At 38.9% G+C, this 26,951-nt stretch overlaps 1 protein-coding gene across 3 annotated transcripts; it reads left to right on the top strand.

The window, feature by feature from the left end:
• Nucleotides 1-26,848, top strand: VIRMA (vir like m6A methyltransferase associated). 3 transcript variants are annotated; one of them, XM_039706209.1, is made up of 25 exons: nucleotides 1-109; nucleotides 2,768-2,883; nucleotides 3,128-3,214; nucleotides 3,607-3,655; nucleotides 4,119-4,287; nucleotides 5,198-5,320; nucleotides 6,169-6,471; nucleotides 7,143-8,289; nucleotides 9,315-9,806; nucleotides 10,549-10,703; nucleotides 12,635-12,717; nucleotides 13,161-13,254; nucleotides 13,391-13,935; nucleotides 14,504-14,739; nucleotides 15,471-15,723; nucleotides 17,257-17,474; nucleotides 18,653-18,785; nucleotides 19,337-19,489; nucleotides 21,269-21,429; nucleotides 21,702-21,798; nucleotides 22,758-22,924; nucleotides 23,082-23,413; nucleotides 23,493-23,573; nucleotides 24,254-24,397; nucleotides 24,852-26,848. In XM_039706209.1, the coding sequence occupies exons 1-25, from the start codon at nucleotides 47-49 to the stop codon at nucleotides 25,007-25,009; spliced, it is 5,559 nt and encodes a 1,852-aa protein (XP_039562143.1). In that variant the 5' UTR covers nucleotides 1-46; the 3' UTR covers nucleotides 25,010-26,848. The 3 variants fall into 3 exon arrangements, with proteins under 3 accessions (XP_039562143.1, XP_039562142.1, XP_039562144.1); XM_039706208.1 differs by having other exon boundaries at nucleotides 23,490-23,573; XM_039706210.1 differs by lacking the exon at nucleotides 23,493-23,573.
• Nucleotides 26,849-26,951: the final 103 nt, after the last annotated feature.

Genomic DNA, 26,951 nt, shown 5'->3' with positions numbered 1-26,951 from the left:
TCTCGCGCGCGCGCGCCGGAAGCGCGTCCCCCGCGGCCCGGCCAAGATGGCGGCGGATGCCGCCACCGAGCTGCTGTTCCTGGACACGTTCAAGCACCAGAGCGCGGAGGTAAAACGGGGCTCGGGTCCGCCTCTCCTCTCCCTTTTCCTGGGCTGCTGCTGGCGCCCCCTTGCTCGCGCCAGGCCTCCCGGGAGTGCGGAAGCCCCGCTGGGGCGGGCCCCGGCGGCGGTGGGGCAGGAGCAGCCCGGGGCCGGTGCCCTCAAGGGGCGGCTGCCGCCTCCTTCCCGCTCGCCTGACGCGGAGCCTCGCTCCAGCCGCGGTCCTGGCAGCCCGAGGTGCTGCTGGCAGGGGGCGGAGCGCGGTGGGGAAGCAGCGGGGATTTGGGGTGGTCGGGAGTGGAGGCGAGCGGAGAACAAAGAAGATAAGCGTGATTCGAGAAGGCGATGTAATGGAAGAAGTCGAGTAGAGGGCCATGCCCTGGCGCTTGTGAGATTCCTGATGCTCTTGTGTAGCTGATGATGACGAGGAGGGGTATTTGTGTGTTTGTGAGGTATTCCCTTGGATTTATTCGCTTTACACAAAAGGCGTATGTCAGGCTTTTTTGGCAGTGGTAGGTCATGCAGATATTGCACTTTGGGAGTGTTGGGATCCTGAGCATCTTTGAAACTGCTGGTCTGGCAGCAGATTTGTCTGGGGTTGAGCCCGATGTGCTGCTCAGGGAGGAGGAGTGGGACTGTTAGGGGAAAGTGATTGTGTACTGTAACATGACAAACACATTTCAAATTCATAGAATAACTGGACTGTGTTCATGGATAGGCATTAGGGAAAGAAAATGGAGTATTTTGAGCTCGTGCTGCAATGAAATGCAATTGCAGAGTTATTCAGGAGTCTTCTAGCTGTGTGGAGCAGCTAGCCCCAAATATGGTTTTAATTCCAGTGTTTAAAACAGTGTTAGGTGGGGAGTGCTGCCCAGTGCTGTTCCCCTGGGTAGAAACAGTAGGCATTCTTATTCCTCTCCAGGACCCTCTGTTCTCTTGTTGAACATTTTTAATCTTTTAAAATCATTTACTGTCACTGCCATTCCACAGCATTGTCCAAACCTGAAGCTTAGGTTTGAACATTTTTAATCTTTTAAAATCATTTACTGTCACTGCCATTCCAGTAGCATTGTCCAGACCTGAAGCTTAGGGATTTCATGTGTTTCTTGAAAGCCTTAGAACAAAGCTAATTCTTCTGCTTTGTGGATTGTGAGTGTTGCACTGGAACTTGCAGTTCTTGAAAGGCACTGCTGTGTTTTTGAATGGAATCATTTCTTTGGCTTAGCTGTGCAGTTTGACTGCTGTTGGGTAGTTCTGATGTAGGGGCTTTTTAAATGTTTTGTAGGAGAAGTGAATTCACTTGCAGTTTTGGTGATGTTGGTGCATGGCTGTCAGGGCAGGATCCGGTGTTGTTCAGAGAGGCATTTGGCTTTATTTGGGTGGAGCTGCTGGGGATGAAGCTCCCCAGAGCAGCCCTTGCTCCAGAAATCTGAGTCTCTGCATGACTCAGATGTTTTTTAGAGGCACAGATGAGCTCCCACAGCCCTCACTCCATGCAGGCTGCGCTCGCTCTGTTCCTGTGTCTGTGTCTGTGCTCCCTGTCCTAGCAGCATTCCTTTGGTTCCACCATCCAGCCTCCAACACATCAGCCCACAGGCCAGGCTCTTGTATTGTGTGCTAAAAAATGTCTGCATCGATTTTTTAGAAGACAGTAACACATGCCTAAAAGCATCTCTTAAAAGCTGCTTTGAAAAGCCCACTTGTTCTGTCTCATTGCTTACCAGCTTTCTAAAAATTTCAGTACTTGCTTTCTGCTGGTTTCATTTGCTTTCTGATTGTAGTGAAGGAGACAAATTTTGACTGCAGATCAACTTGTTTTTTAATTTTAATTTTTTTAGTTGTGTTAATAGACAGATCAGTGGCTTGGGTTCTTTTCCTATCAGTCTGCTAATTCAGCTTGCTGATTGGAAATGTGATTCTGAGCTTCTTTTAAGAAAGTCTTTATATGTTTACAATTGAACATGAAGTTATATATGTGTACTGTTTTATGAGCAAATATATGATAAAAATGATGGATAAATGTCATAAGATCTAATGCAGTGATTTTAGTGAGAGAAGACATCCAGCATTAATTATTTAGTAGCTGCTACATAGAAAGTTAATATAAGTTTGATAACTTTCTAGTTCACTCCATTGTCTTTTTGGAGAGTGGAAGAATTCTTTATACTTGCTGTTTCTGTGTGCTAAACAGAAATTATATTTGCTAAAGATTTTCAGGTGCTGCAAAATTGGAAAAATAAAGATCATATGAAAATTTTGTACAGATTTTTGTACTTACTCTTATAAGTCAGATGTACTGAATTACAGTATCATAATTTTTATAACTATATTTGAAATATGAAATTTGCTAATGTTTAGAATCACGCATACTTTCTGTCTGGAAAAAACCAACCTGTTACTGTTTAAAATCCTTGCAAATAAAGGTAATAAATTAAGTAGATAAATTAGTAACACTTTCTATGAAAAAATAGTGTCAAATATATCAAAAGTGCTGAGATTGTATTAAAAACTCTCTTTTTCTGTGTAACGGTGTTTATCAGTGTTTAGCATTTTACAGAATTGAATTTCATTATTAAGATTGCAGCATATTCTGTTAGTGTAGAACACAAGTACATTTTGTTGTTTGTGTTTTACATTTCCTAGACCTTGCTTCCTCTTTGTTTTGTAGCAAAGTACCAACATTGATGTGGTTCGTTTTCCATGCGTGGTTTACATCAATGAAGTCCGAGTCATTCCTCCAGGAGTGAGAGCTCACACAAGTTTGCCTGACAACAGGGCTTATGGGTGAGTGACAGATACCAGGGATCAGATTCAGGAAAAGCTTCCTCTTATCTTTTTGTTGAACTTTTATCTCTCAATAGACCTTCCTACATAAAAATGTAAAATGTATTTATGTGTTTGCTGAAGTTGTAATTATTTTGGGGCGTTCCTTAAACAGTATAATTTTGTGAGTTTTTTCTCATTGGTAGTCCTGCTTACTCTGATAAAGAACTCATCTAATTTAATTTTACTTTCATTTTGTTCCTAGAGAGACTTCCCCCCATTCATTTCAACTGGACTTGTTTTTCAACAATGTCAGCAAACCAAGTGCCCCTGTTTTTGATCGGCTGGGAAGGTAAGTTCCTTCAAGATTAGTGTGTGACTTCATTATCTACCTTTTCTCTCTGAAAATTTTTATAGTGCAGAGAATGTGCAATAGAAAATCCTGTATCTCCCATGACTTTCATATTTGGTTTGGATTTTGCTTGTTTGTGTTCTTATCCTTTTCCTCTGATCTGTGTGGAAGGACAGAGGTTTATGCTTACTTTTCTTAAAGTAAGAAAAATTTATGTTATTTTAGATTTACAGAGCCCATATATATTAATGCAAAGAATTCTGTAGAAAGAAGTGATTTTTCTTTCTTGTATGTATTTGTTCAGTGTTTTATTGTTGGCTTGTGTGATTAGTATTGCTGTGTTTTACTTCTTCATATTAATGAAAAATTACTTTGTATCTTTCATTTAACAGCCTTGAATATGATGAAAACACTTCAATTATTTTCAGGCCCAATGCAAAGGTAATGCAGTGAGATTTAAACCTCTTCTTTCCCTGTATATCTGTCATTTAGGTGTAAATATGGTTTAATGTGGTGTATTAGCACTGTAAATATGGTTTCATGTGGTGTGTAAAGTGTTCTTTGTTTCAATCCTTATCCTAAAACCTGCTTGTAGTTTAGATACTCTTTAGAGTTTTCTTGTGGTTTTTGTATTGTCTTTTGGTTTTTTGGTTGGGTTTTTTTTTTTTGTGTTAATAGGCTGTAGTAGATTAAGGATCTATCTAGTCAATGTCTATATTGCAAGGAATTTAATGCTTTTAGAGAAAGATCATTTGTTGCAATGATTGATGTGTTTAACATGTTCTCAGTTTTCAAAATGTTGGATGTTTTTTGGCTTTTGTGCAGATACTGATACAGTGATGCTAGAATAACTCTTTTGGAGTTGTCTTTAAATGCTTTTACTTTTTTTTTTTTAAACCAACAGGTCAACACGGATGGATTGGTTCTTAGGGGGTGGTACAACTGTCTGACCTTGGCCATATATGGCTCAGTTGACAGGGTAATAACTCACGAGAGAGAGTCACCTCCTCCACCACCCCCGCCACCTCCACCTCCCCAGCAGCAGCCTGGATTGAAAAGGAATCCAAAACATGGTGAGTCTTGGGAGAAGACAGATTTTTTTTCTTCTACAAATCAGTGTTACAGTGTCCCACCTGAAAAACAAATCTCCAGTTCTTCCACATTTTAGATTACAGTGGGTTTAATTTTTCTTTATTGTGTCTTTAGTTTCATATTTTCTTCTAGATTTATATGGAATGATTTTAAGTAGGGTCTCATCCAGTGCTTTTATGAGAGTGGTTTATTTGATGTGTTGCTAGTTACTTTGGGTGGTAACAATGCACTTTTACTTGTGTGAAGTCATTACAATGTATATGATTGGAATATTAAAAAAGTGATTAGAATAGTATTAAAATCATAAGAAAGTTTCACAGTCATAGTTAACTTTGCTCATGTGACTTGTGTAAAATACGTTACAGAAGAGTGCTCTGCACTGGCTTTAGAACAGCCATGAACAGAGTCCGTGGTCAAATTTCTGCTTTAATTTTGATTTTAGATTTAAAATTAGAACTGTTGTTCAATGTATGGCTGGAAGACTGCAAAATTTGAATACTATGCTCAGTAAAAGACAGTTGTAAACTGTAAAAACCAGTCGAGTTTGGTGAAAATGTGAACTTTTTTTTAAAGCAATTCAGATATTATTGATAGAGTATGAGTAGTGTCAAAACCAAAATTGGCAATTACTCATGTAAGTTTTAAATAAGTATTAAGTAAAAAATCAATAGTGTTAATAAGCTTGTTTATTGACGTAGTTCTTGTTTACATCAAAAATTACTTCATCAAAAGTGACTTTAGAAAGTTGCCTCATGTAACGCAGAATATAGATAAAATAAAGGCTGGGCAATGGTGTTCCCCAGTCAAAAGTAGACCTGAAACCCAAAAATTTTCTGCTTTTATTCCTGTGGTTTCATTAAATGCAAGTTTTTATTTTCCCAATAAATATAGTTGATGGAGAGAAAGAAGACCAATTCAATGGCAGTCCTCCAAGACCACAGCCCAGGGGACCAAGGACACCTCCAGGCCCTCCTCCTCCTGATGATGATGAGGATGAACCTATGCCAGTGTCAGGTAGATTGAGAAGAGGCTGTGTTTTATTTGCTGCACATCACTGCTTAGAGGAGGCAGAATTCTGTGTTCCTGCCCAGTGTGAAGTTTCTTATCTGCTGTTGCTTCTGCTGAACAGTTTCAGGAAAGGGATTTGGAGAAAAATAGGTTTTGGGTTTGTTAATTTTCATCATTTTTAAAGATAGTAGATTGAGAATGTTGGCTGTTAACCAATACACTGTTGAACGTGCTGCTCATGTTTTATATAAGTGTTCTGTTGACTCTGGTATCCATTGTCCTTCTGCATTATTCTGCAGCATTTGCCAAGTTACCCAGTCTTTGTATTGGTTAGAAGTGCCAAGAACTCTCCATATTCATAGTCTTGCTGAACTAAGTGATTGTGTTCAGTCAAATCTCTACAAGATTTTAAAGATGCTTTTTTTGCATCTCTAGTGTATGTGATGCAGAAACCTAAAATGTATCTACTGCCATTAGAGGCAATAAAATATAAGAACTCTCCATATTCATAGTCTTGCTGAACTAAGTGATTGATTAGCAAAAAAAAAAGAGGGCTGTGGAGAATCTCTTTTATTGGATGCAGGGGGATACATGGTGACAAAGGATGTATAAAAGGCTGAGGTAAGTTAATGACTTCTTTGCCTCAGTCTTTAGCAGGAAAAGCAGTTACTCTGCAGGTATCCTGGGCTGGAAGACAGATACAGGGAGCTGAATGAACCCTCAGTAATCAAGGAGGGAATAGTCAGGCCAAGTGTACGGGGCCAGATGGGATCTACTCATAGGGCCAGTCCTGTTTAATATCTTTGGATTTTGGAAAAGTGCTCTTATATCTGAAACTTTGTATCTGTTTTTAGTGGTTGGGGAAAAAGAAGATGATGTGGACCATAGGGAGGATTACTTTGAGCCGATTTCTCCTGACCGAACGTCCATTCATCAAGAAAGCCAGTACTCAGATGATGGAGAGGTAGAGGAAGATCAACCTGAAGAAGGGGAAGATGATGATGATGTGGATGTGGAGGAGGAGGAGGATGAGGACGATGATGACGATGATGATGATGATGGTCATACAGTAGAGAGTATTGCTGATGAGGAAGAAGAGGAGGAGGAGGAAGATGATGAAGATGAAGAAGAGGGTGAAGAGGAGGAAGAAGGTGATGGTAAGTTGTAGACTTCAGAAAAAAAACAGGTTTATGAAATTTTGATGGCAGTACCTTCATGATGAGTATGTGCAAGGGAACTGAATATTTTTCCCTTTGTTATTACCTTATTTGTGGTCCTGACATCTCAAGAGCAGTATCTTGCAGTGCAATATTTATTGCTTTATAGTAAAACTTCCTGTAAATGGAGGAAAATAGATACAGTTGTATAGGTGGGAATGAACATTCAATCTTGTTAAATTTTGTTAAAAAATGTAGGAAAGTGGTGAAAGATCATTTCTTAAGTAAAATCCAAGTGAAGTTGTTTATATATTTGGTTGTCGTCTTCTTGTCTTAAATAAAGATCGCACCTATAATGATGCAAAATTGCAGGCTAGAAGTTTTTTTATAGGTGCAATCACAGGAAGAAAATTGGACAATATAGTTGTAGTAATGTGTATTCTAGTTGAACTTCTTTTAAATGACTCCATCATTACATAAAAAACCCCTGTCAGGAGGGGCTTTCACTCGTATCTTGATGGAGAAGGCTTTTTGTATGTTAGAGTGTGGTTGTTCTGTAGCCAGTAATATTTGTGTAAATGAATCACTACTTTGTATTTGGAAGATATTCTCTGCAGTTATGAACTGGTTTATTCATAACTGATTTGGTAACTTAATCTTTCTCGTTGTAGGAGATGATGGCTATGAGCAGATTTCAAGTGATGAAGATGTAATTGCTGATCTAGAACGTGAAACATTTAAGTATCCAAGCTTTGATATTGAATATACTCCTGAGGATCTGGCATCCGTGCCTCCTGTGACATATGAACCTTTTGAAAAGGAGCTTGGACCTCTTTTATACTTCAGCTGCCCTTACAAGACTGTATTTGAAAATGAAGTTGCTAAAATAAAGGACCAAGACCCAGAAAAAGAAAATTCAGGGGCAGTGGAAGGCTCAGTTAAATTAACTGAACTGTTGGAATTATATCAAGAGGAAAGGGGTGCAAAGTGGGTCACGGCATTAGAAGAAATTCCAAGTTTAATAGTTAAAGAATTGAGCTACCTGCTGGTGAAAGACACAAAGCAAGACTATATTACCCAGCTAGTAGACTGGACCCTGCAGGCTTTAAACCTTCAGGTGGCTCTCAAACAGCCCATTGCTTTGAATGTTCGACAGCTCAAAGCTGGGACAAAATTGGTGTCCTCGTTAGCAGAATGTGGGACTCAAGGAATAACGGCACTCTTGCAGGCAGGAGTTATTAATGTGTTGTTTGAACTGTTGTTTGCAGATCATGTATCATCATCCCTTAAACTTAATGCTTTTAAAGCTTTGGATAGTGTCATTAGTATGACGGAGGGAATGGAAATGTTTCTAAGAGGTGGCACAGATATACATGAAAAAAGTGGTTATCAGAAACTCCTGGAACTCATACTGTTAGATCAGACTGTGCGAGTTGTTACAGCTGGTTCTGCAATTCTCCAGAAATGTCACTTCTACGAGATTCTGTCAGACATTAAAAAGGTGGTGGATCAGTTAGCAGAGAACACTCCTCCTCTTCCTAATCACACAGAGCCAGAACAGGACCAGGATGGACTTGAAAGAACCAACCAAGAATATGAAAATGATGTGGAGGCTCCTATGGATATGGATCATCTTTTGGAATCTTCTAATATAAGCGAAGGAGAGATGGAAAAACTTGTTAGTCTGCTTGAAGAGATCTTCCATTTGATGGAAACTGCTCCTCATACAATGATTCAGCCCCCTGTGAAATCTTTCCCAACCATGGCACGCATTACGGGCCCTCCAGAAAGGGATGATCCTTACCCTGTCCTCTTTAGGTACAGCAGTTGCAAATTCAGTTTCTAGAGTCTGTTTCCTCCAGCTTGATAGAAATATATTTCAGGGGTGACTTTGTTGAATAACACTTGGCTAGATATTTCACTTCATTCTTTTTTGGAAGATTCTAGATTGTGGATATGAAGTCTTTGAGAGTTTGATAAGTTAATGTGCCTGTTATTTTGTTGGCTTTTGATGAACCTAGAATGTACCTAGCCAGAAGTTAACATCTCCTTATTACTGGTAATGTGCTTGCCCTTCAGATGCATTCATAGATGCTGACCAGTTATGCTAAGTGCTGTCCAGTTTGAAAATGGTTGTAAATCTGGAGTGTTTAATTTGTCATTTCGGAACATAACTGTGTGTATGGATAAAATAGATCTGAAATTCCTCAGTGTGGATGTCAAGATGGCAAGATGCAAACTGGCCTCAGATTCATGAAAAGGACGTGCAGTTGTGTCACTGTGCTCACTTTCACAGAACAGGCAGAGGAGCTGAGGCCTGCCTGCCTTCAGCCAGTTAAAACATCTCATGGGTTCTTGCTCTATTAACAGGTTTCTGTCTAGAAGGTACTTCTCTAAATACTGACAGATTTCTTTGGTAGCAGTGGTGTAGGTCATGACTGAATATAAGCATCTGTGTGCAGAGAGTTCAAAAATTACCTGCTAGATATGCTGTAACAGATTTTCTAGCACATTTAAAACATTGAATCTGCACTGATGAGGATTCAGATGCAGCAAATTCAATAAAATAGAGTGTCCTGTTTTGTGTGTCAATATGGTTGAGGTTTTTTTATTGTTTGGGTTTTTTAATGGAGATCAGAATTTCAGTACTTATTTCTTGTAAATATTATAGCAATTACATTTTGTAAGGTTTAAATTTTGTACTACTTCATAATTAGTTATTATTTATTGTAGTCCACAGAGCAATAAGTACTGAAGCTAGGAGGTACATAGTTTTATGTGCTGACAAATATTTGTAGCATTGCTGGTTATTTTCCTGATTTTGGTTTGGGTTTTTTTTTCAGATATCTTCATAGTCACCATTTCTTGGAATGCATTACTTTGCTGCTGTCTCTTCCAGTGACGGGTGCACATCCAGGTGTGCTCCAGGCTATCCGAGATATATTGCGTTTCTTGGCACAGTCACAGAAGGGTCTTCTTTTCTTTATTTCTGAGCACGAAGCAACAAACTTGTTGGTTAGAGCACTTTGTCAGTTTTCTGATCCAGACCAAGAGGAAGGTCTGCAGTCAGATGGTGCCAACGAGGATACTTTTGCCCTGTGGCTCCTGCATTCAACACAGACATTACAGTGCATTTCGGAATTGTTCTGCCACTTCCAGCGGTGCACGGCCAGCGAGGAGACTGACCACTCAGATCTGCTGGGAACACTGCACAACCTTTACTTGATCACCTTTAACCCTGTAGGAAGATCTGCTGTGGCTCATGTATTCAGTCTGGAAAAAAATCTCCAAAGTCTTATTACTTTAATGGAGTACTATTCCAAAGAAGCTTTGGGGTAATGTATGCATTTATTTATTTCCTTTAGTTTTTTAATTTTAAAAGTATATTTTATAAATAATTCAGTAAATCTAAAATTATTTTCTTTTAGATCCTGGTGTTTTTATTCAAAGCCAAAATGTTTTTTAAGTAGAAGCATATAATGCAAAATCAGGCCTGTCATTTGTAATCAAGTACTTAGTAACCCAAATCTGTGTAGGTCATCCACAAAGTTTTTGTAAAATATGTAGGGCAAACTTTTGATTATGTGAAAAAATTAGTAAGTAGGCGGTTTTTATTCAAGCATAAAATGTCTGTGAAACAAGCAAAAGGTTTGACTGGGTATGAAGAGTACTGCACACTACTCTGGGATGGGAATCCCTCAATTCTTCAAGTTCTTGTAGATGTTAAATACAGTTGTTGTTTTCTCTGGACAGGCAGTTGTACTACTTTAGATAGAAGTGATTTTAAAATTATTTGTGAAACAGATAAAGTTACATAAAAATATTTGCATGCCACTTGATTGGATCTCATGGTTTGTTGATGCTGAAATGAAGATGTACAATGCAGCAAAAAATGTTCACTTGCCAAAAAACATAGGAGGAAATTGTTTGGGTTTCTTTCATTGGTAATTATATGGGACAATCCTTGTTGAAAGTATAAGTTCTGTAGGTATATTTTTAGGGGTCAAATAATGAAAATCTAACAGATACCTAATTGTGTTAGCTGAGATCTAAAGAAAAGCCTTGTTGTTGTTTCAGAGACTCAAAGTCTAAGAAATCAGTTGCTTATAATTATGCCTGCATCCTTGTTTTGCTGGTGGTACAATCTTCCAGTGATGTTCAAATGCTGGAACAGCACTCAGCACCTCTGCTGAAGCTTTGTAAAGCAGATGAAAATAACACCAAGTTGCAAGGTACAGTATGTGTAATTATCAACTGAATTGTTTGAATGTATAGAAGAAATCTTTTATATGCGAGTAATTGGTGCTTCACAATTGTCTGGCTTGGACAATGAAATTACTTTTCCAGTTGCATCTGATTAGTTGAGTCACTGAGATAATGCACTTTTTTTTTCCTGTTAATGAGAGTTAAATAGGAAATATTTATAGTTAAATTTTTTTTTCAAGTAAAATATCTACCATGAATTTTGGATAATTACAGGAAATTTGAAATTATTCAAACTGTTTTGATAATAGGAGAGCAAATTTTTGTAGAAGTGCACTAAGTAGTCAGTGAGCTGAGTCTTATTTTTGTTTACTCTTGCTATTGCTGTGGTTTCACCCCCACTGGACACTGAGTACCACACCACTGTTGCTCACCCTGCCACCCACCCCCAGTGGGATGAGAAGGAGAATCAGAGAAAAACAAGTAAAACTTCTGGATTGAGATAAGAAGTTAAATATTTGAAAAAAGTAACATGTAATAGTAATAATAGTACTAATGATAACAACAGTAATAATTATAATAAAAAGGAGAGAAGAGATAAAACCCAAAAAAACAAATGATGCACAGTGCAGTTGCCCACCTGGTGATCAGTGCCCAGCTCCTCCCAAGCAGTGATCATCTCTCCCAGTTTTCATACTGAGCAGGACATCCTGTGGTGTGGAATATCCCTTTGGACAGTTTGGGTCTGTTCTCCTGGCTGTGCTCCCTCCCAGCTTCTTGTGCAGCTCCTCATTCACAGAGCATGAGACACTGGAAAGTTCTTGACTTAGGGTGAGCACTGACTTAGGGTTAGCAGCAACCAAAACATCAGTGTGTTACCAGTGTTGTTCTCATGCTGAATCCAAAACACAGCACTGAACAGCAACTAGGAGGAAAACAAGCTCTATCCCATGTGGAGCCAGGACAGTGATGTAGTCTGACAAAATCTTTACTGCTAAATAATCCTGGGACTGTTCTAGGGCACCTAGGCCAGCTGACATGGAATAGTCCATGTTACTCTGTTGTGACATCTTTTGATGTCCAAGATGTGTCTTGGTGTCTTCCCAGCTTGTGTTGACTTGATCAGGCCTGGGACACGCAGAAAAATCCTGCTGAGGCTATTCTGACACCTGAACATTGAGACTCTGATGTCCAAAGTTGTGCTCTGTACTGGTTAACCGACTCATGTAGACATACCAATAATTTCTTCCAAAACTTAAATGCATGAAAGAAATCAGAATTCTTCAAAGTTTTAGTTTAAATCTCTCCTCTGTCATGCTCTTATTTTTGCTCCTCACCTGAACATCAGACTACTTTATGAGAAGCAGGGCTAGTTTATTAAACCAAATCATGAAATCAGTCTGAGTCATCAATTCATATACACCTGATCTTCATGTTTCTATAAATATTTTCAGGAGCAATGGTTTTTAAATCTTTAAATCTCTTATCTCAGGAACCTGGGACTTTCAGGTTATTCTAGACTAAGAGAGACTGATAATCTTTAAGGATTTCTAGCATGTGTGAGGGCAGAGATTGGCTCTATTTGGGCACTTAATAGAAGTTTTGTACTTTGTAATAACCTATTGTGTACATTAAGGGGTATGTGATTTGGTTCTTTTCTTTAGCTGACAGTGCCCCTTAGTGTCTTTTGTAAAAAATTATTTGATTACAGGTAATGCAGATAATGAGATGAAAATTGCCTTCAGGTTGACTTGAGCCAAATTTTGTCACTGTGCATAGTATATATTGCCTGTCCTGAAGTTCTGTTTTTGTTGATGCTTTTCAGCTGGCTACAGCTGCACTATGAGCCTCGCAAATTTTGCACTTGGCTTTAGTGCCTATTGTGTAAATTAAGTATATTTTGATTGAAAAAGTTTTTATGATCATAAATTCACTGACTTAAGTCCTTTTTTTTCCCCAGAGCTCAGCAAGTGGCTTGAACCCTTGAAAAATCTTAGATTTGAAATAAATTGTATTCCAAATCTTATTGAATATATCAAACAGGTCAGTAAAATATAGGTAGATGCTTTTGTTTATGTTCTATAAGCTTAGACCTTTTGTAGTCTGATATTTTGTCTTAGATATGTACTAACATATTTAAAAATACATACTGTTATCCAAAAGAGATGTTTCTGTTAAAACTTATGATCTAGGCTGGGTCTTGCATTGTTATATTTATTGAAACAAAATCTAAGGTAAATATATGATGCAAAGATCTAATTGTTTAAATCTTTTAGCTTTCTGTAAATCACAGTGCAAATGTTCATGCTCTTTTTTTTTGTTTCTGCCTTATTTATGACTGCTTACCAAAAATTAAACTTAAGTTTTGTGACACACTTATAGTAACTAAATACAGAATTTGAATACTAAGCAAGCAGTATACTCATAAAGTCCTTCCTTGTAATACAGGCTCATTCCTTTTTTTTCTTTTTCTTTTCCCCTAAAAGAATATTGACAGTTTGATGACTCCAGATGGAGTTGGTCTTCCCACTGCACTTCGTGTTCTCTGTCATATTGCATGTCCACCACCCATGGTAGAAGGTATGGCTGATGTACTTGTACAGGTTAAAGTACAAATCTTAGTTTCCTGAGTCTTCTGTTTAAACCTGGCTAAAGTGTGACTGTGATTGCCCAGGAGAAATTAGAAATACAGAAATGTTATTTCTTTTCTGTACAGGTCAACAGAAAGACCTTAAATGGAATCTTGCAGTTATTCAGCTCTTCTCTTCTGAGGGAATGGACACCTTCATCCGGGTGTTGCAGAAGCTGAACAGCATCCTCATTCAGCCTTGGCGACTCCATGTCAACATGGGCACCACGCTGCACAGAGTCACCACTATTTCCATGGCCCGCTGTACACTGACTCTCCTTAAAACAATGCTGACAGAGCTCCTGAGGGGTGGATCCTTTGAATTCAAGGACATGCGTGTTCCTGCAGCACTTGTTTCTTTACACATGCTCCTCTGCTCTATTCCTCTCTCAGGCCGCTTAGATAGTGATGAACAAAAAATCCAGAATGACATTGTTGATGTCTTACTGACTTTTACACAAGGTGTTAATGAAAAACTTACCATTTCTGAGGAAACTTTAGCGAACAATACTTGGTCTTTAATGCTGAAGGAAGTTCTCTCATCAATTTTGAGAATTCCTGAAGGCTTTTTCTCTGGACTTATACTGCTTTCAGAGTTGTTGCCTCTTCCACTGCCCATGCAGACTACTCAGGTATTACTTAGATGTATTTAAATAATTTTTATTATTTTTATATAATGCTTTGGCCATTTTTGTAGTGGTGGAAAGAACAGATACATGAAAGGATGAATTAAAGTTGTAGTAAAGCATTTGGGCTCATACAGATTCTTTGTAGATAAGTCTTATTCAGCAGAAACAAAATTGGTATTATTTTGAGTATTTTTCTTAAGCTTCCAGTCATATGTTGTTCTTTTGTCCCTTGTGAGATTATCTAGACTTCTGTTCTGTTACTTAAGTGACTGTCTCTGAAGCTTTTAATTTAACTCTGAATGCTGGACTTGGTATATTAAGGCTTTTCTTTCTTTTGTCATGGATCTTGAATTTGTGATCTTTAATAAGTACACATAAAAGGTGTGTGACCATCCTTGCTCCTGAAGGAGTACCTAATTTGCTGGCTCATGCCCTGTCATTTGCTGACAATGAAAATGGCATTCCATATTTTTAATGTGGACAGTAGTTGTACTTTGTTTATACATTGTGATAGAATTCAGGTTTTATAATAAAAATTGACAGGAAGAACCCTCCTGTCCTGTTCCTGCAGGTAATTGAAGCCCATGACATTGCAGTGGCACTCAACACCAGGAAGCTGTGGAGTATGCACCTCCACGTGCAGGCCAAGCTGATCCAGGAGATCGTTCGCTCTTTCTCCGGCTCGTCCTGCCAGCCCATTCAGCACATGCTGAGGCGCATTTGTGTTCAGCTGTGTGACTTGGCTTCACCTACTGCTCTTCTCATCATGAGGACAGTATTGGATCTAATTGTAGAAGACCTGCAAAGGTATTTTTGTTTTCTCTTGCAAAGATTTTGTTGATGAACTGTTAAATTCACCTTGTTTCTGCACAGTAGATTTACAGGAGGAAAATACTTTTGGAAATGTTATTCAGTATGGGCTGAACAATTTCTCATTCCAGTGCTATATGCTGTGTTCTGATAATGCTTAAGGTTGCCAGAGAACCAGCTCATACCTCTAGGTTTTGATGTAGATATTTATGTTGCATGTTTATGGTAAGTATTTTAGGAAGACTTTCTTCAGGTTGGCTTTGCAAAGCCTCATCTCGCCTATAAAGTACTTTTAAGGACCTATATGGCACAAATAAGAAGAGTGGGACAGTAAATTTTGCTGTACTGGGATGATGTATGTGTATAGATGTTTGTAAACTGGTGGAAGTTGAATGATACAGGTTCGGAGGGTTTTGAAATTGAGTGCTCTTTCTTGAAAACATTATTATCCACTTAGATACTGTTTACATAACAGCATATATATCTTATACAATTAGATGCCTTACAGTATATTAAATGCACAGTAGATTAATTAATTATGTGACCAGAAGTTCTTTAGTGAAAATTGAGCAGTTTTCGAATAGTAAATGGAACTGTAAGTTTAAGTATGCAAACCAGGTGGATTTTTTTCTAAAATGCAGAATTGTATGATTCCTGTGATGGTTTTTGTTATAGTTTCATAGATCACTTTAAACCAGCTTTTTCACAGTGCACTGATACCCTTTCAGCAACACAGAAGACAAGGAGAAACAGTACACTGGGCAGACCACTCGACTGCTTGCTTTATTGGATGCCCTGGCTTCACATAAAGCTTGTAAATTGGCTATTTTGCATCTTATCAATGGAACTACTAAAGGAGATGAAAAGTATGGAGAGGTTTTCCAGGAGCTCTTGGCTTTGATGCGATCAGCTGGGGACAATGTCACTCATCAACAGTGCTCTGAATATGTAACTTCCCTTTTGCAGTCCCTCTGTGATCAGGTATTTACTATATTTAATGCATAATGTGTGTTGAATATTGTAGGAGACAAATTAAATGAGGTTATTTCTTAAGTACCCCTCTTTTTCCAAAATTAAAAAAAAATAACATTGTTAAAACACAAAAAAGTGTGCATGGTTGGCTACTTTGGCAATGTGCTGCTTTCTTGTTCTTGAATGTAAATTCCATTTTATGACATGTCTTCTGCATTATGTGCCCTGTTCTGGTAGCTCATTAGAGACCAGAAACTGAATGGCAGAAAGATTTCCTGTCCCATCAGCTGAGAGAGGGATAACATTTCTCCATGTGGGCTACTGACAAAACTTGAGTTGTCACTGCTCACTTCTTACCTAGTTAAATAAATGTGTATCTCTTAGTGATCTAACTGAAACCTCTTGAAAATGTATTCCAAATATAAAGATATGTATGATATGCTGGTACTGTGAAACTCCTTCATTAAAAAAAGGAAAGTTACTAGAGCAAGGTGAGAAATGCTAGTTGAAAGTTGATTTGTAGACTGGCCCTGTAGTTTCTCATTAATGTGTGCACAGATTTGCAGGCCATTATTTGTCTCACTGAAGCATGTATTTATTTGATCTAATGCTTACTCAGTTACACAAAAGACGTTTGGATGTTGTTGGTCAGTAGAGATAATCAGCCACTTGCATATTAACAAGATTTCTCTGTCCATACAAACTCAATGGGAAAATCAATCTTGTTTTATTTTATGTAAAATATGGAAGTGACAGAAGGTCCTAAACTTCATAGGTGGTGTCTGCAGCCTCTTAGTTTTCACAGAACCTTGGACTCAAAGCATATCTCAAATCGGAGGGGATCCATAAGGATCATCAAGTCTAACTCCTTGCCCTTCACAGGAATATCTAAAACTAAACCATCACTAAAAGTGTCATCCAGATGCTCTCTGAACTCTGACAGGCTTGGGGCCTAATCACTTCCCTGAGGACCCTTTTCCAGTGACTGACCAGCCTCTCAGTGAAGAACCTTTTCCTGATGTCCAACCTGAATGTCCCTTGGTGCAGCTTCATTCCATTTCCCTGTGTCCTGTCGCTGGTCGGCAGCGGGAGGGGAGCACCTGCCCCTCTGCTGCTCCCCTTAAGGCTGTTGTGGATTGCTGTGAGGTGACCCCTCAGCCTTCTCTTCTCCAGGCTGAACCAGCCAAGGAGCTTCAGCCTCTTTTGACCAGTGTTTTGACATTGAGGAACACATTGACTCCCTAGGCAGGAACTTGTGTATGCTATCCAATGACTATTTGACTTTAATTTTAGCTCTGCTATGATATTTCAGAATTTGAAGCTTTTATGTTTTTGAAATAAATAATGGTTTGTAACCCTTAACAGAACTGAACAAAAAGGATACTCTAGGTTAGTATTTTGCTGGTCAATAATAACTGAAATACTGGAATAAGATGATAAAGGGATAGTGAAAGAACCCAGTGCTTCTGACTTTGTGTATGGTTTATATTTACTGCAGACATACAGAATACATTTTTACTATGTGTATAATAATTCTTTTAGGATATTGCACTTATTTTACCAAGTTCATCAGAAGGCTCTGTGTCTGAATTAGAGCAGCTTTCCAACTCCTTACCAAGCAAAGAGCTGATGCCCTTAATTTGTGACTGTCTGATGGAAACATTAACAAATTCTGAGAGCAGTTACAGTTGTCTGCTGACATGCATCCGCACAATGATGTTCCTTACAGAGCATGACTATGGCTTCTACCACTTGAAGAGGTATGGTATTTTAGGATATCACTGACAGCTTAAAATTGTTTAAAAACTGTAGTGTGTAATAATTTTTTACACATTTAGTAGAAAATGTTGAGGATAAGGCATCTAAGCTTTTGTTTCTCTTTGGGGCTTCAGTGTTTTACTCACTATTTTGGTCTTCCTTCATACTCTGAATAATTTCTGCAGTATGCACAGAAGCACTTAGTTTCAAGAAGGTGACAAAGCATTGGAAACATGTTTGTACACTCTGTTTCCCCACTCCAAGGCTGGAGGATTAGAATGAGATGTAGTGCTCTTGTTCTTTCCTTTTTGAGACACTCAAAGAGCTCTCATCTGGAACACTGGAGAACTGTCTGTAATTCCTCTATTTTTAGGGGATTCAGTTTGCACTTCCCCCAGTGTTCTGACCTCCAGACAATTAAGACTTTAGAAATGAGTTGTTTTTTTCCAAACTATTTTTGTTCACTCGCTTTGAACAGAATATATACACTTATTGGACAACATGTTGTTTTGACACTCGATTCTTTGTCCTGTATTTGGACCTGTTTCTGTTTGCTGGAGTGCAGAGGCAAAAAGGTGAGGTTTGCAGAGAGAAAAAAGAGCCTTGTCAATATAAGGTTGTTCAAAACACTTTAAGTCATGGATGCAAGAAGCCATATAGCCACCAATAAAAAATAAGCAAGTTAGAGATGCTGTTTTTGCATCTTAGAGATGCTGGATCCCGTGTGTCCAGCTGTCAGCTTCAGTGCACAGCCTTGCTATTTCTCTTTGTGTTCCCTTTACAGTTTGTTTTCTGCAGTTAGGCATCAGGGGATGGTGTGAAATTGTAGCTGCAAGCATGATCCTGCTTCATATATAAGGTCCTTTTGTAAGCACATATTCCTGTACTTCAGTCCCTTTTCTGCCAAAGATGAAATTGTAATTTCTTCAATGTTTTGGAGATGGTACATATAGCTGTATGTGTGCACTCTGAAATATCTGCAGACAGTACTGGTGAAAACAGGAGTCTAGTACAGAGAAAATAATGAAGCTCCAGCTTTGTAATCAAGGCTGAACTTAATAATTGTAAAATTTGCCAGGTTTATTTTGCATATATGCCATTTTCTTCTACCCAGTTATGGTGGAATGGTCACGATGTATGTGCTAATAAAGTATTTTCTCTCTTTTTGTTTTGAAAACAGCTCTCTAAGAAAACACAGCAATGCTCTGTACACTGTATTAAAGCGAGTAATAACTAGTTTCAGCAAAGACACGGGTGAACTGGCCTCTTCATTTTTGGATTTTATGCGACAGATTCTAAACTCTGATACACTGGTAAGTGAATATGTACTGAATGCTTAAACTCAGCTCCATTTCCTGGAAATCTGCAGTGTTCCTAATGCTCAGGAACAATTATTTCAGAAAGCAGTTGATTCTGCAGATTGCTGGGTGAGGCTTTTCCATCAGTAATGTTAGTGCCATCTTTAGTTTTTAATAAATCTGTGAAAGCTGGGCAAGGATTTATGTTTAGTAAGTAAGAGAGGTTTTCAGTAGGAAGAAAGGCATATGGGTTCATACTGATTTCCTAAGTGAATAGTATGCTGTGGTGTCCCAGTTTTAAATTCACAGCATCCTGTTAGATGTGTAGTATAGAAAGAACTATAAAATCTGTGATACAGACCTCATCTAGTGCAGAAAAGGCTTGCATTCATCTTGATGCAGTATATAAACTTGCTTTGTTAAAATAATTTACATCATATGTTTCTAAATCAAGAGACCTCATTTTGCTGTATTTGCTCTAATGTGTGTTTGAATTCAAAGGGGTTTGCAATCCAGAAGTACTGAACATTCATGAGAACTTACTCTCCAACTGTCAAATATTTCAGGGATGTTGTGGAGATGATGGAAGCCTTATGGAAACAGATGGATCCCATTCAGGAAGAACGCTGGGTCTTACCACTGCAGAGTTAAAACATCTACTGCAGAACAAAGAAGAAACCCCAGAAAGCCTGCTTCTTGATCTGGAGAAACATGTTATGGTAAAAGAATTCAAATAATCAAGTTGATGTTGCGGTTTTCTGTTAGCCCAGGCAGCTAACGGTGTCATGGAAGGCAGCACATGCCTAGAAGCAAAGGGTGCAGGGTAGTGGTGAAGCAGATTGTTAATGTAATAAACAGCAGGAACCTCAGCTTAGCAGTGGCTTGATGTTACTGGTAAGTGGAATTAATACTGGGAGCTGGATATTGTTAAATGTTTTCATCAGAGGCCTGAACCATGGATACCTTTTCAGTGAATTTGTGGATGCCAGTAGGATGGGGGGAATGACTAACCTGACATACAGCAAAGCCTCAGTCCAGAGAGATCCCAATAAATGCTTTAGGATTGATTTAGCAGAAAGTTTGTGTGGTTCATGAGGAAAAATGCAATCTGCAGTGAAAGCAGGATAATCCCATGCCTTGTTGCAGGCTGGGCTGACAAGGGCCAGGTGGTTAAATGATGGGTTAAGTTAAATGTGGGCCAGCAGTGAAAGGTCACTAGAAGCAGGTGAATGTGTGTGTTCTCAGCCATCCTGGAAGGAGTGTGGTCAGCACATCCAGGACCCTTGTTGTCTCCCACCATGGGAGGCTGCTGAGCTCTCATGTGAGGCTTGTGTTCACTGTGACCAGCTTTGCCCTCTCACTGGGTCTAGAGAGGCCAAGGTGGTCAGGCACCTATAGCACATATGCTAGAGAGAGAGGAGGAAGAAGCTGGGCTTGTTTAGCCTGGTGAAGAGGGCTCAGGAGCTGTTTCAGAGTTTGCCACAGCTGTTTGGGAAGATAGTAACAAAGATGGTGGAATCAAACTTCTCTTGGCAATTCCAGATGATAAATCAAGGGGCAATGCCCTCCACAGATTGTGGCTTCAGAGGTCCAGGTTGACATTAGGAAAAAAAAAATTAATTGCTGAGAGAGAAGCAAAGCACTGAACAGGTCAGTGGGGCTGTGGGCTCTGTGTCACTGGAGCTGTTTTTAGACAAGACTGGATAAAGTTATGGCTGACGTGGCCTGGCTTTGCTTCCAGCAGTGATGGACTAGAGGACATGCAGAATTCAATGCATCCAACTTTTCTGTGATTATAATTGCAAGCTTAACTCTGATATTCAAATCTGATTCTGTGTACCTGATGGCAGCCATGCAGTAGGCTAACTTAAGAGTCCATGAAACAGCTTGTCATGGTTTTGCCATGGGGGTCAAACCATGAAACAGCTGGGACATGCAGAATTCAATGCATCCAACTTTTCTGTGATTATAATTGCAAGCTTAACTCTGATATTCAAATCTGATTCTGTGTAACTGATGGCAGCCATGCAGTAGGCTAATTTAAGAGTCCATGAAACAGCTCCTCCACAGCCTGTGGATCACAAATGCCTTTCAAGTGCTATATTCCCTCCTGTCTCTTCCCTGGCTGCCTACATCTTTTAGCTAAGAGATTAAAAGCCACAATTGTTTTGTATGAGGAACAGCAGACACAGGACATCAAAATGCTTTAACAGAGAGCTTCTTCAATAAAACCTGGGGCAGTGTCTTCCTTGGGACTGTTATAAAAGATATTGCATCAGTTGGGAATGGAACCTAGAATGTGCATGTGGTGACATGGTGTGTTTAATACCACACCTAGGAGCTTTCTGCTGTTGTTTGTGTATTCAGGTGTCTTGGTTTCACTGTTTATGGCTGGGTGGACTGTTGCATAGTACCTCCCCCTTTTTTAATAAATCAGCAAAACATTATTCCTTCTCTGCAGAGGGGAAAAAATTCTGACTTGTTCTGTGTTGACATAGGATCGTTCTAAGGAAGATGATGGCCTTGAATCCTTACTGGACAACATTGTTGGAGTAAGGCAGATGTTGGAATCAGCGGGTGATTCTTGTCCACTGAGTGACCAAGATGTTGAGCCTACTCTTTCTGCACCAGACTCTCTTCAGAACTTGTTTAACAACAGGTAAAATGGTTGAGTGTGTCAGCAGTCTACCTGTGATTTATTTGAGAAAATGGAGTAATTTATACATTTGTATAAGTATATTAAAATTTATACATATATTTTAAGTATATTAAAAACAGGATCTAGCACTGTTGTCACTACTACCCATGAGTCCCAATGTATTTGATGTCATGTGAGTATCAAGGGTAGGGCAGCAATGTTCACCCCAAGTCCTGTGGTGCTGTTGGTTGTGGTTCATAACCAGACAGGCCTTTGGCCTTGTTTCGTTGTAGGACTACGTATGTGTTGGCAGATGTGATGGATGACCAGCTGAAGTCCATGTGGTTCTCACCCTTTCAGGCTGAAGAAATAGACACTGACCTGGATATGGTAAAAGGCTTCATTAATGTATCTGAAGTGGATTTTAAAATGAGGGTTAATGTGAACCCTCGCATTAACAATAGTTACAATACAATAGTAGCATCTGAAGTTCATATGGCCAAATGGTTTATTTTCCTGAGCTCACCTTCCTAACTTGACCCAGATAGAAAGGTTGGCATTTGTTAAAAGGGTTATCAAATGCCTTCAGATTGACTTGGAAGCTGCTACAAAATTGGGATCTTTTGCAGTACCTTAGGGTGTAGTTGCTGTGTCAGTCCCAAACTGCTTTTTCACTGCTGTTGAGGCTTTTCATCAGTTTGTGTTAAATGTAGAAAAGAATGTGATTTAGTTTCTTCTCCTTGCTTGTCTTCTGTCATTGCATGAATATCCACAAGAGCCTGATATCTTCACTTTTTTTATTTAAATGCTTGCTCTGATGTGACAGAAGGGGGAAACATGGGAGCAGTAAATGAAACCTGCACAAAAGCTTTTCACGGTTTTTGACACTTTTATAATCTAAACTATAACACTAATAGTGAAAAATACAGTAGCATTCCTGTTTTTTTAGAACTGAGGAACTGGCATTGTCTTAATTTCTTGTGTGAGAAATAATCAGTTTCTGTTGACTTCATTGCCTTAATTCTTTTTTAGTTTTACTCTTTTAATTTACAGGCAAAGATGGTTATGTTTTAATTTCTTAGGCAAAACTAAAACTGTATAAAAGTGACATTAATAAATTTATAGAGTTGTACCTTAAGCAAGAGAATTGTCCCACTGTGGGTCATTAAGTGACAAGACAGATGTTCATATTTCAGAGTTACTTATGCTCTTCACTCCTTTTGTGTTCAGATCTGTCAAGATAATTTTGCTGCAGCTCTACTTCATTTTTTGTTTTGTTACTGCTGCTCGTTTTTTTCTTTTTTGGAAGTGCCAGTAATGATTGCTTTGATTAAACTCTCTCTTTGAAGGTAAAAGTTGACTTAATTGAACTGTCAGAGAAGGGCTGCAGTGACTTTGACTTGCAAGCTGAATTGGAGAGGTCATTTTTGTCAGAACCATCATCTCCTGGACGCACAAAAACCACAAAAGGGTTCAAGCTTGGCAAGCACAAGCATGAGACCTTCATAACTTCAAGGTAAAATGAGTTTAATGAGTTAACAGAGTCTTCAGCATTGATTTGTATGTTGTCAAAATGTCAGATACCTTTCAAATTGCATCTCCAGTATGTCCAATGTCTGATCGTCAGTAGTACAGTGTTACATTAGCTAACTAAATATGGTTTGTCATGACAGTGGGAAATCTGAGTACATAGAACCTGCAAAGAGAGCTCATGTTGTGCCACCACCCAGAGGAAGAGGAAGGGGAGGATTTGGACAAGGAATTCGACCACATGACATCTTCCGTCAGAGGAAACAGAACACGAGCAGGCCACCCTCCATGCATGTGGATGATTTTGTTGCTGCAGAGAGCAAAGAAGTGGTTGCTCCAGATGGGATACCACCAGCCAAAAGGCCACCAAAAGTGTCACAGAAGATTTCTTCACGTGGTGGGTTCTCAGGGAATCGTGGAGGACGAGGAGCTTTTCACAGTCAGAACAGGTTCTTTACACCACCTGCTTCAAAAGGTATGTTGGTTCCTGTATTAGAAATTGAGTAAATGCATGCTAAAATTGCTTCAGTAATACTAACCCAATTTCCTAGCAGTTCATCGTCCCCGGTGTGAGATCTTCCTGAAGCAGAGTTGTTGCAATGAGTTGTTTAGCACCAGGAAAGTTTCTCTTGAAGGTGAGAACCTCCAAAGCTGTACAACTGAAACAGGGCTGTGAATTCCCATGCTGCCTTTCTGCCTCTCTTTTACAAAAGGAGTCAGCTGTTTCAGCAACTCTTGGAGTGCTTCCCTGCCTTTTATGACATGGTAGTTTCTGAAATCCAGCACCACAGTACATATCTGGGTTTAAATGGGGCTTTGGAATAAAACGATGGAAGATCCTGACAAGAATAGGATGCAATTTTCAGTGAATCTAGAGATTGTGACCAACAGTGTGTTAAATTTCTTTCATATACAGTCAAGATTGCATTCCTTTTCCTTCCGTCCCATAACCGGGGCAAGTCTTTGCAAAGTAAAACCAGAAAATACTTCTGTTCATAAAGTTATAAATACTAGAATTTATTTCACCACAAAATCTGAAAGTAAAAGAGTCTGTCTTAATAGGCTAGATAATGTGAATTCTTTTCAGCTTGAGTCTTTGCCTGATAAATAGATCTGTTCCCTGATTCTGTGCAGAGCAGAGTAACTTGAAGTCTACAAGTTGGAATACTGCTGGTATGTTGATACAGAGTATACTTATCTGTTTGAATTGTGTAAATGTGTTACCACCCTGAGTGTTGCGAAGATTGAAATGGTAAACAACCCAAACGCAGTGATGTTTGCTCAACAGCGTGTTGGTTTTTCTCTCCCTATCTAGGAAATTACAGTCGTCGTGAAGGTGCTCGAGGCTCAAGTTGGAGTGCACAGAGTACGCCCAGGGGAACCTACAATGACAGTAGAGGTGGTCAAAGCAATTTTAACAGGGGTCCACTGCCACCACTGAGACCATTAAGTTCAGCAGGTACATGGTATTCATATGGGCATCGAACTATAGAGAAATCCTTGAATTTCATTTTTGCTTTACAAATGAAACCATGCAAGGATGCTGCAGACACCTTGAAATTCAGCAAATGTTTTAAGCATATATGAACAGTTGTCAGTGAGACTGTGTCAAATACGTGCTTTCGTACGAGCTGCCCTGTAACCCATAAAACTTGCTGAATTGAACACTTGATCGCAGAATCTTAATTTTGCACTCAGACTTTTGCCATTCAATTGTCTTCGTACCTCCATGGTAATCATAGCGCAATTAAAGCAGCAATGCTTGCCTAAAAGAAAAGTGAAAATTAAAAGGAGGAAACAGACGCTGTTTGTATCTCATCCTGGTTTTGTTTCTTACGCTTTCTCAGCAGCTACTCCGCCTAGGGCTTTTTTTTTTTTTTTTTCCAACTGAGTATACTTTTCTTTGCTTTAAGGCTACCGACCGAGTCCTCGCGATCGTGCTTCCAGAGGCCGTGGAGGAATTGGACCGTCTTGGACAAGTGCTAATAGTAGTAGCAGTGGTGGCTCAAGAGGGAAATTTGTTAGTGGAGGCAGTGGAAGAGGTCGTCATGTACGTTCCTTCACACGATAAAATAAGACCCAGTGGTGGAACAGCTCAACCTTGTGGACTTCTGTGAAGATGACAAAGCAAGCAGCGTCACTAACGGACCAATTCAGAGTTTCTGGTATCTGGAGGACACCAAGAGAATATTTTTGTCTGAAGAAAAAGCTTTTGTTTGATACAAGAATTGAAATTTCAATAAAATCCAAGACTTTTTGTGTACAATTGTAAATTTTTTGTTCCTTTTGAAAGAATGTTTCAATTTTTTTGTGGATTTCAATAGACAATACTCAGTAAAGCACCTCTTTGAGTTAAGACTTGAAGGACTTCTTAAATATTCTTTGTGCCAAAAGAAAGGTGCAAGTGTTTTGTGTGTGACTTATTACTGCAAGAAAATTAAAATATGTATGTAAGGCAATTCTGTTTTTTTTTTTTCTCTCAGGTTTAGAGCCATTAGCCCTTTTTTCCTTTGTTATTTTGTTAGCCAGTCTGGGTTTATTAATGAATGAGGTGTGTCTGCCAGCAGGTGAAGTAGCCGATGATAGAAGAATAACTGAAAGTAATGGATCTGTTAAAGTACACAAATGTAAATGTAATTTATGTAGGTTTTGTTGGACATCTTAGGAAATGAGATTAGAAAATTCTAAGTCCCACACCAGGTAAAATTTAAATAAAAACTGTCACTAACTTAAGGGAGAATAAGTCAACATTCCATCACGTACTTTACAACTCCAGCTTATGCATTAGGAGCACAGGAGTTATTTCACTGGAAAGCAGCATATACTTTCAGCTAAAAAGCAAATACTCACACCCTTAGAGTACCTGGAGTTAATTTGTTCCCTGCCTCTTCTCTGCCTAACGTAGTTGAGGAGAGGGCAGAGACACAGGTGTATAACCTGAGCCAGCATGTAGTCAGGTAGTGATGTTAAACCTGGTCTGTAAAGAACTGGAGTTTTGTTCCTGTGAATAGACTGAGACACAGTGCAAAGAGAAAAAGGAGGAGTAGGAATTAATACAGAAATATCACTACTTGATTAAATTCTGAATTTGTTTTCATATTGAATCAGTGAAGTAAGGTTTTATGTGTTTTCATTCCTTTGGGCTCCATGGGTTTCATAGAATTAAGAGCTTTTTCAATAGCCATTGCATTTTTGGACAGGGTGGAGTGTGGTACTCTAAAAGCCACATGCAATATTTGCAAATGAGCTCCACTGTGAGACTTAGTTTGATTTTCACTTATGCTTGGTCTGTTGACATTACAGAAGTACTGTAGAGAGGACTTACTCTACTTAAATACTGCCCATATCATGTTTCAAGTGTTTCTAAAGTATGGAAATATTTAAATTGAAATGATTTTACCTTTATGCTGCCTGACTAAATTAAGTAGGTTTTTCATTTGATACACAGGAAGGCCCCTTTTATATTTTTCCTGCATGGAGACTCTGAGACTGTCCCACTGCTTGGGAGGTAATTGCATAACCTATGAAAGTGGGAAACATCCATGAATTGATTGATGGCACCTACGAGGAACTATCGGTTCTTAAAGGGTTTAACCTTATTTAAAATAACATGGACAAATTTGGATTGGAAGCCAAACAATTTTCTGAATAGTAAAATAAGAGGGAGATGTAATTTTACTAATAATGACTAAAATGGGAGGAGCTTTCACAGACATTGCTGTCATTAATGCTATTTTTTTAAGGAGCACTGCATAAATATTTTTAAAGCTGAGTCGCTCCTTTATACCATGTCTTTAAGGTGGTTTTATTTTTTTAGAAATGTTACTGTTTTCAAAACTAGCAGGGATATAAATAATTTGTTTTGTCAGGGAATTTGAAATTAAAAGTAAAGTGTCAACCATGGAATAAATATGTAAATATTCAGTACTGGTTCTTCAGAGTTTAAAATATACAGCATGCCACATTAGTAATTTTCAAACTAGCAGGAAGTAAAGGGTTGGTTACATTGGTGT

This window comes from Passer montanus, unplaced genomic scaffold (genome assembly GCF_014805655.1).
Source record: "Passer montanus isolate IOZ18808 unplaced genomic scaffold, ASM1480565v1 scaffold19, whole genome shotgun sequence".
NCBI lineage: Eukaryota > Metazoa > Chordata > Aves > Passeriformes > Passeridae > Passer > Passer montanus.
The sequence above is the reverse complement of the archived record's forward strand: the minus strand, read 5'-3'. Positions and strand labels throughout refer to the sequence as shown.

Bases quoted from the DNA above. Each gene is read 5' to 3' on its own strand.
- VIRMA (XM_039706208.1), top strand. From the start codon at position 47: ATGGCGGCGGATGCCGCCACCGAGCTGCTGTTCCTGGACACGTTCAAG. The intron at 17,475-18,652 runs GTATGGTATTTT...TTTTGAAAACAG, and splicing joins GGCTTCTACCACTTGAAGAG to CTCTCTAAGAAAACACAGCA. The intron at 21,430-21,701 runs GTAAAATGGTTG...GTTTCGTTGTAG, and splicing joins CAGAACTTGTTTAACAACAG to GACTACGTATGTGTTGGCAG.